The sequence below is a fragment of the Dipteris shenzhenensis genome, chromosome 22 (genome assembly GCF_047967505.1).
Source record: "Dipteris shenzhenensis isolate YYH24624 ecotype China chromosome 22, Dip_SZ_1.0, whole genome shotgun sequence".
Classification (NCBI taxonomy): domain Eukaryota; kingdom Viridiplantae; phylum Streptophyta; class Polypodiopsida; order Gleicheniales; family Dipteridaceae; genus Dipteris; species Dipteris shenzhenensis.
Window position 1 is genome coordinate 31347455 of NC_141617.1, and position 8332 is coordinate 31355786.

The 8332-nt window shown below is 41.8% G+C and overlaps 1 protein-coding gene across 1 annotated transcript; it reads left to right on the top strand.

The window, feature by feature from the left end:
- Positions 1-890: 890 nt before the first annotated feature.
- Positions 891-5654, top strand: LOC147888000 (succinate dehydrogenase [ubiquinone] iron-sulfur subunit 1, mitochondrial-like). The gene is made up of 2 exons (XM_087393522.1): positions 891-2086; positions 5322-5654. The coding sequence occupies exons 1-2, from the start codon at positions 1416-1418 to the stop codon at positions 5497-5499; spliced, it is 849 nt and encodes a 282-aa protein (XP_087249648.1). The 5' UTR covers positions 891-1415; the 3' UTR covers positions 5500-5654.
- The last annotated feature ends 2678 nt before the right edge of the window (positions 5655-8332 follow it).

The window sequence follows — 8332 nt, forward strand, 5'->3', positions numbered from 1 at the left end:
TCGGGACTCCAATGAACAACAAGCATGGCATGAAGCGATGCACTTCTTCTCTTATGCTCTCATGCTCCACATCATTAGAAGCTTTGCTTACATGGTTATTGTTTTCTAGTAGATGAATTTGAAGAATAATGATGTGAGATATGTGAATCTGAACCTAGTTTGCAAAATTTTATTTGGTATGTCAAACCATAAAGTCAATTATAATTGTGTATTTTTAGTTTGGGTGAGAAGACCTAACAAGACAAGCCAATTAGATGTAAAAGAAGATCTTGTAGAGATGATTTCTTGCATTGTAGTAGAAACTCGAGCTTAATGTGAGGTCCTTGGTATAATCTTTAAATTTTATAGAAACTCGAGTTTAATGTGAGGTCATTTGCAAAACCTCTAATTTGACCTTTAAACTTTTTTGAAAATGTCCATTAAACTGTGGTACGAGCCTTTATGAATTCTTTTTAGCACTAGGCAACGCTCTACCTCCCAATCGATTTTTGGACGCCCATGCCTCGATCTTTTGATTCTACTCACATTTTGCTGATTACTCTCTCTCTCTCTCTGTCTCTCTCATGCCCTCGCCCCCTCCCAAATCAACTCATAAGCATCATCCTTATACTCCAAAGCTCTATCGAAATAATGAAGGGAGTGCCGATGTGCTATCTTGTTTTTTCACCGTGAACTTTGAGGAGTGATTCCAAGGCGAGGTGGAGCAAGAGCCACGAGAGCATGCAGGAAAAAAGTGGGACAAGAGAGAATTGGGGTGAAAGAACTAGCTGAGTGAGTCGTGTGAAAGGGATATTGATGAATCGGTCCCCTGAAATTTCTACAAATTGGGTTCTCCAATTTTGGACCCAAAAATAAGTCGGTACCGCCTTTTCATCAATCAATTCTATGATCAATGCTCTTTCTCAACTACATTTGATGCTTCTCTGATGCCTTTCCCAACTATACTTCTCCCTCCGAGGCTTTGCGAGTAGTACCTGTTGACCCTTCGAGTGCCAAAAATCTTCTCATCTCACACAACAACGTTCTGCTGTGCTTTGAATCTATTTTGGGCACTGCTCCTATAACTCTGAGAAAGCAGCAATTGTTCCCAGACTCTCTCTTTCTTTGTTGCCTGGGCCAATTGTCTCTGCAAATCACCCATCTCTGCCTGCCTTGCTTGGTTCTATTGCTTTCGGTCTTTGCCCCAAATTTGCAAATCACCCATCTCTGCTTGCCTTGTTGCTTTCGGTCTTTGCCCAAAAATTTGCCTCCATATCTCTGAGAAACAATCCACATTTGAGTTGTGCTGTGCCTGTACAGGGCTTTGCAATTCTCTGGCCATCTGTTTCTGCGTTTACATCTATTCTGCAAGCAATTCCCTTCTTGAGTCTCTGAGGTCTGTGGCTTTGGCTCTCTTGCCATCAGGCTCTTCCACAATGATGTCCGTCTCTTCCAAGCTCTCTCCCCTTGCCCGCAAGCTTAGCCTCAATCCTCTCATCAGAGTTGCCTCCTCTGCTGCTTCTTCTGATTCCCCTCCTCCCCAAGACTCCCCTGCACCCCCTTCCAAACCTCCCAACATCAAGAAATTCTCCATCTATCGTTGGAACCCTGACTCCAATGCCAAGCCTCACATGCAGACCTTCACCATCAACACCAACGACTGTGGCCCTATGGTCCTCGATGCCCTCATCAAGATCAAGAACGAAGTCGACCCCAGCCTCACTTTCCGTCGCTCCTGCCGTGAGGGCATCTGCGGATCCTGTGCCATGAACATCAATGGGTGCAATGGCTTGGCCTGCCTCACTAAAATCGACCCAAGCCCTGCCAAGGAGACGCCCATCTCGCCTCTCCCTCATATGTTCGTTGTGAAGGATCTGGTCGTCGACATGACGAATTTCTACAGCCAGTACAAGAGCGTCGAACCTTGGCTGAAGAAGAAGACACCGCCCGCTCCCGGGAAAGAGAACCTGCAAAGCAAGAAAGATCGGGCTAAATTGGATGGTATGTATGAATGCATTCTTTGCGCCTGCTGCAGCACATCTTGCCCGAGCTACTGGTGGAACCCTGAGAAGTATTTGGGCCCGGCTGCGCTTCTTCACGCCCACAGGCAAGTTTTGGCTGTGGTATGCTTTTGCTGTATCTGAAAGACAATAAAATGTAGTTACTGGAGGATCGAGAATTTAACTATGGGAAAGAGCCATGCTGTTTCGTTTTTGCGTGACGGTGGTGACCCATGGACTTCATCGCGTCAGTCTTTGAACTTTTAAAGGAAGGGGATGACTCCTCTTGGTTCTGCTCGGAGGGGCTTCTTTAATCCCTAGATTTAAGTCTTCACGGTTCCATCCAATTTTACTGGGATTTTTACGCAATTATGTAGTAACAGAGCAGAAATTTGCAATTTTCATTTGCATTGTTTTCGTATGCAAATGAAAGTGTATAATTGAGGTTTGTATGTGGGTTCCGCGACCCCCTATTTTTTGTTGGTTTTTGTAATTTTCATTTATAGTTTTTCATTCTTGCCACAAGACAGGAATTACTCCACATTTAAAGCAGCCTGAAAACGCACAGAATCAGGAGGCCAATGAAAATAATGGTGCTTTGTCAAGCATTTATCCAAACCCAGATAACTTGAGCTTTGTTACAGCTTTGCTCATTCAGTCGCTTGTTTTGTTTGGTTGCTCCTGTTCTACAAAAGTAGAATTCTGAAGCTGTGTACGGTAGCTGAATCTTTTTGAAGCTGTCAATTCTGGCTTTGTTACGAAACCTCGGAGATGAAACTATGGCTGCATAGTGGGGCAGATAACTCTACAAGGGCTCTTTCTTCTACAAGGGCTCTTTGTTGCAAAGATTAGGAATGCTTCGATATATTTCTGAGAATGTTGAGTCACAATCAGAGGTCCAAGTTCAGATCAGTTTGGGTGTATACAATGTGAACTATATTTTGTAAATTTTTCTGGCTAGGAGCTATGATTGAGCAAGTCTGAATACTTTTATGATGCTGTACTTTGAGATTGTCTTGTATCCTGTTGAATGAAAATGTTGCAGTCCTATGCGAGAACTTTTGGGAAGTCCACTTTTTGGGATGAGAAGGTTGGTAATGCTTATAATTATGTATCTGACCAGACTCCAGGGTGGCATAGTACGATGAGCATCTGGTAAGATAAAATTTGCTCACTTGAAGTTCGCCTTGAGCTCTTGATGTTGATGGCCTGATATCTCCAATTGAGCTGTGCCTCATGCTGTGCGTGCCATTGTGAACTTAATTGTTGCATCCTCTTGAGCGATTTCCAAATGGTACTTGTCTCGACCATACCACTGATGCGGATCTCCACATTGCAAGGTTCTCCTCTGGCATGGGCTAGCTGACAGTACTAACATATTTCAGGAGCAAGCCCTTTGTGTGTGCCTTACCTGAGACTGTAGTAATGACGATACTTCCTTTCCAGGCATCTATTGCTCTCTTGGACTCAGTAAATCACCAAAGTGCCCACCAACTGAAAAATCCTTGCTGCTGGTTATTGCCACAGCTTTGCTTGAATGTGGAATCAGAATGTGGACTACTTTTTGATTAGCCTTGTGAAGTTTTCGTCCAAGTTGCGGCCTGCTGGTATTGTGATAATTCTTTCTATCTTAAATGGTGCATTGCCCTATCAGCTAGATTTAGATTTAGATGCTCGCTAGGGAGAGACTAAAATGAAAATGTTTAGACTTCACAAGCAGTTGTAGCTTGAATGAAGAGATTTTGAACTACCTTTTGATTAGCCTTCTCCTTTAGTGCTAGCCTTCATCATGGCTGAGTCTGCCCTTCACCTCCGGAGTGCCGACAGAAACTCAGTACGAAGACTTTGTATAAATGGATGCTCAAGTATGTGTGGGTGTGTGGATTTGTATGTGTGAGAGCATATTTTTATACTATGGTCTACACCCACTGTTGGGCGCTGATGACGTCAGTGGGGATGTCATAGTAGCTAGTCCCTGCTATGCACGATGGAGTTTATGGTTTTCAACCTTGTGAGTGACTATCATGAGATTGAAACTGCACTATGTTGTGGTTTTTAGAGGATGAGTTTGGGAATGTTTCCTGGATTCATCTAGGTATATACTTTTTGATTAGCCTTCTCCTTTAGTACTAGTTTTCATCATTGCTGAGTCTGCCCTTACCTCTGGAGATATGACAGAAATCAGTACAAATACCTCTGGAATGAAGAGATTTTGGACTACTTTTTAATTAGCCTTCTCCTTTAGTGCTAGCCTTCATCATGGCTGAGTCTGCCTTCACCTCCGGAGTGCCGACAGAAACTCAGTATGAAGACTTTGTATAAATGGATGCTCAAGTATGTGTGGGTGTGTGGATTTTTATGTGTGAGAGCATATTTTTATACTATGGTCTACACCCACTGTTGGGCGCTGAAGATGTCAGTGGGGACGTCATAGTAGCAAGTCCCTGCTATGCGCGATGGAGTTTATGGTTTTCAACCTTATGAGTGACTATCATGAGATTGAAACTGCACTATGATTTGTTTTAAGAGGATGAGTTTGGGAATGTTTTTGGATTCATCTTGGTATATGCTTCTGCCGTATTAGTGGACATGCAAATTTCACCTTGTGAAGTTTTTGTCCATGTTGTGGCCTGCTGGTATTGTGATAATTCTTTCTATCTTAAATGGTGCGTTGCCCTATCAGCTAGATTTAGATGCTTGTTTGGGAGAGACTAAAATGAAATCATTTAGACTTCACAAGTAGTTGTAGCTTGAACGAAGAGATTTTGGACTACTTTTTGATTAGCCTTCTCCTTTTGTGCTAGCCTTCATCATGGCTGAGTCTGCCCTTCACCTTCGGAGTGCCAACAGAAACTCAGTACGAAGACTTTGTATAAACGGATGCTCAAGTATGTGTGGGTCTGTGGATTTGTATGTGTGAGAGCATATTTTTATACTATGGTCTACACCCACTGTTGGGCGCTGATGATGTCAGTGGGGATGTCATAGTAGCTAGTCCTTGCTATGCGTGATAAAGTTTATGGTTTTCAACCTTATGAGTGACTATCATGAGATTGAAACTGCACTATGTTGTGTTGTAAGAGGATAAATTTGAGAATGTTCCTGGATTCATCTAGGTATACCATATATCCTTCAATCATCTTTGGGAGCAAGTACATCTGCAAGCAAAACTGTACTTTTGTGGGATACCTACTGTCTAATTGTCTTCAAAATCCAACAGGATTAAATTTTCTTGCATTAGAAAACAGAAACTGCATTGTCTTTCATGTTGACATGGTAATCTGTTCCTTATAGATAGCTGTCTCAAAATTGTCTATTGACCAATGTGTTCATATGTGGCAGGTGGATAGCTGACAGTCGTGATGAGTTCACAAACGAGCGGTTGCAAGCAATAGATGATGAATTTAAGCTTTATCGCTGCCACACCATAATGAATTGTGCTCGTTCTTGCCCTAAAGGCTTGAATCCTGGCATGCAGATATCAAAGATAAAGCGGCTCCAGGCTACCCGATCTTCTTAGCTCTTCTTTCTCCAGGGAAAACAAACTTCAGAATTGTACATGGTTACCCAAATTAGAGATGGTTTATGTGAATGGATTCTATCAACTTCCTTTACAAAAAATACTTAAATAATTATATTCTGAATTTTGGGAACTAATTCTTTTTAAAGAGTTTCGATCAGAGTGTTTTTTCTATGAATTGGTTTTCTGTTTTTCGAATGTACTTCAATAGGTTCAGGGAGTTCTTGTTCTCAATGCGATGAGGACAAAAACTCCCAAAACTAGTTGAATAATTATAGTCTGATTTGTGGGAACTAGATTCATTTAAAAAGAGTTTTACTTTGCTCAGATGTTATTTCTATGAATTGTTATCTTTTCTTTAAGGTATACATCAACTAGTTTTGAGAGTTAATATAATGTAGTAAGTTATTAAGTACTGGGGGGAAGTGGTCGCTTTAAGGTTCATCATTCTTCAAAAGTTTTCAAATGAGAAATAGTAGGTGGTCTTAGATTTTGTTCCAAGAATACTCTTTTTAATAGATTTTATTCTTGATCTTGCCACCTAATAGTTTGGTTATCTGCAGGTACAGTATTATAATAACTATTACTTTCCAAGTCCTCTTTCAGAAACTAGAAAAACCAATACAGATCAGCTATCCGTAAGGCACTGACTGGACAAAAGTGCTTGCTGTTATGCAGCCTGCCTCACAGGATCCCTGCTCAGTGCCTAGGGTAATCCTGGAAGCAGGGGTAAACAACCAGAATAGAAAGTATACAACTGGCGGATTCCTTGATCCATGAATACGTGAAAAATGCTTGCAGGTGGCCAGGCTTTATAGAAGTGCTCCTCTCTTCTAGTCCGGTCCATACCCTTCTCCTAGCATATATTATGTCGTGCCCAATATTGGCAAGGATAGCTGCAAGCTGTCCCCATCACTAAGCTGCAGTGCGCTACCAAATATTCCAGGTAGTGATGTCCTCTGAGCTGTCATCTTTATTTTCATTTTTGAGGATCTTCTTCTTCTTCAAAGTAATGGAACTAGAGATAGAAGGCTTCTCCTCACCAATCACCACCTTTCATAGTTCCATAGCCAGGAGTCGAGTCTTTACCTTAAACTTGCATAATGCATAGTCTGCAGCAGACTCCGACTCTGCTCCGCTCCCTTAAGCTTGCTTACTTCTATGAAGCTACACAGATTACATAGAGCTCCTAGAAAGTAGAAACAAGAAGAGAGGACCTGGCTCTGAGAAACTGAATGAACACCTTGGGCTGTGATACCTTGTAGAAAAATAGAGAGAAAGACTTGCCTAGGAAGAAGGTTCACATAGCATGCACTACACGAGCTCATCTTTGCAAATGACTTAGAGAACACGTAGTAAACTGAATTGAATATATTATAGCAACAAAAAGTCATCATAGGGTTCCAACGAGGTGAAGGAGCCATCAAAACCTTCTAATCCTCAGATTTTGTGTGGTTATGGATCAAAGAAGTTGATGGTAGAGCATGAAAGATTGGATTACGACCCTAATCAAGAGATGCCCTCGTAACTTTGTTGGAACATATAGAATACATGGATTATAAGTTGATGGCTGCAGTTGCTGTCACCTATGATGATTGCACTTGCTATAACCTATGATGTATGACTCTAAAAAGGCCAAGAAACTCTCAAACTTGCTACAAAAGAACTCATCCAAAAGGCATGATTTTTCCTTTACATGGTTAGACTAGCACATTTGGGATTGTTGGGAGGCAAACCGTGTATGGGTGATCAGCAAGGGCACTTAGGTTAAGAGGGGTGACATGTGTTAGTTTGCATGGAGAGTTTTGTGCATGGGCATGTGATGGATGAAGCTCTTTTGTAGGAGATTCCTTGTTGTGGCATCTCCTTTGGTTTCGGCAGCATTTGCGCTCCGACCATGCTTCTTGTGATCTTGCGATCCTCTCCGACTCATCATGGCTCGATGTTATCCGATTGCGTATGCTCAGAAGCAATGTAGTTCCTCTGGTTTCCTCTATAATAGAAATGTGAAGTTTGCTTAGTTCTATTGTTTTTTAAGTATTTCTTTGTTGTATCAGTTTATTGAAACTTAGTTGTAAATCTTCTACAGTTTGTATCGGAGCAGGTTTAACAATGGAATCGAAGCATGAATCAATTAAGCTGATCACGTTCAAGAGCGGCAACTTCCCTGCATGGCAACTTGGAACTAGACTCTATTTGATGGAAAAAGGTTTATAGCCAATTGTGTTAGGGACAGAGAAGGAGACAAGTGAATGTGACGAGCAAAAACCAACATGGGACAGATGAAATGAAAAAGCGCTTGGGATCATCGGTCGAGCTCTAAGTGCAAAGTACTATCATCATCTAGACTTGACGACCAATGCTGCAGAGAATTGATTTGCAATCGAAACACTGTTCGGGACAGGTCTCAAAAACTTGAAGGTGATTTTGAAACAAGAGTTTTTCAATCTAAAGATGAGAGACACCTCTTCTCTCGATGAACATCTGAGTCGCATGCAAGCTGTCTTGAACCAGCTGCTTGATCTGAAGGTAAAGGTTGATGACAACAATATCAAAGCGGTTCTCCTTTCTAGTCTTCCACCTTCATAAGCTGGCATAGTCAAAATTTTACGTGTAAATTGTGAGCTCTCCTTGAACGAAATGATCACCACCCTCTAGGATGATGAGAGACTTCAGAAGATGGACAAGTCCTATGATATGGAACGTGCTTATATCTCCAAGGTTCCTACTAGGACAAACAAGGTGATGAAATAAGAGAGTCAACCGTTTGAGCTCAAGTGCGGATATTGTGGAAAGCCCGGCCATCGTGAGGAGTACTGCTACCGAAAGAGAG

Excerpts from the sequence above, each read along its gene's own strand:
- LOC147888000 (XM_087393522.1), top strand. The coding sequence starts at position 1,416 with ATGATGTCCGTCTCTTCCAAGCTCTCTCCCCTTGCCCGCAAGCTTAGC. Across the intron at positions 2,087-5,321 it reads GCGCTTCTTCACGCCCACAG|GTGGATAGCTGACAGTCGTG; the intron begins GCAAGTTTTGGC and ends CATATGTGGCAG.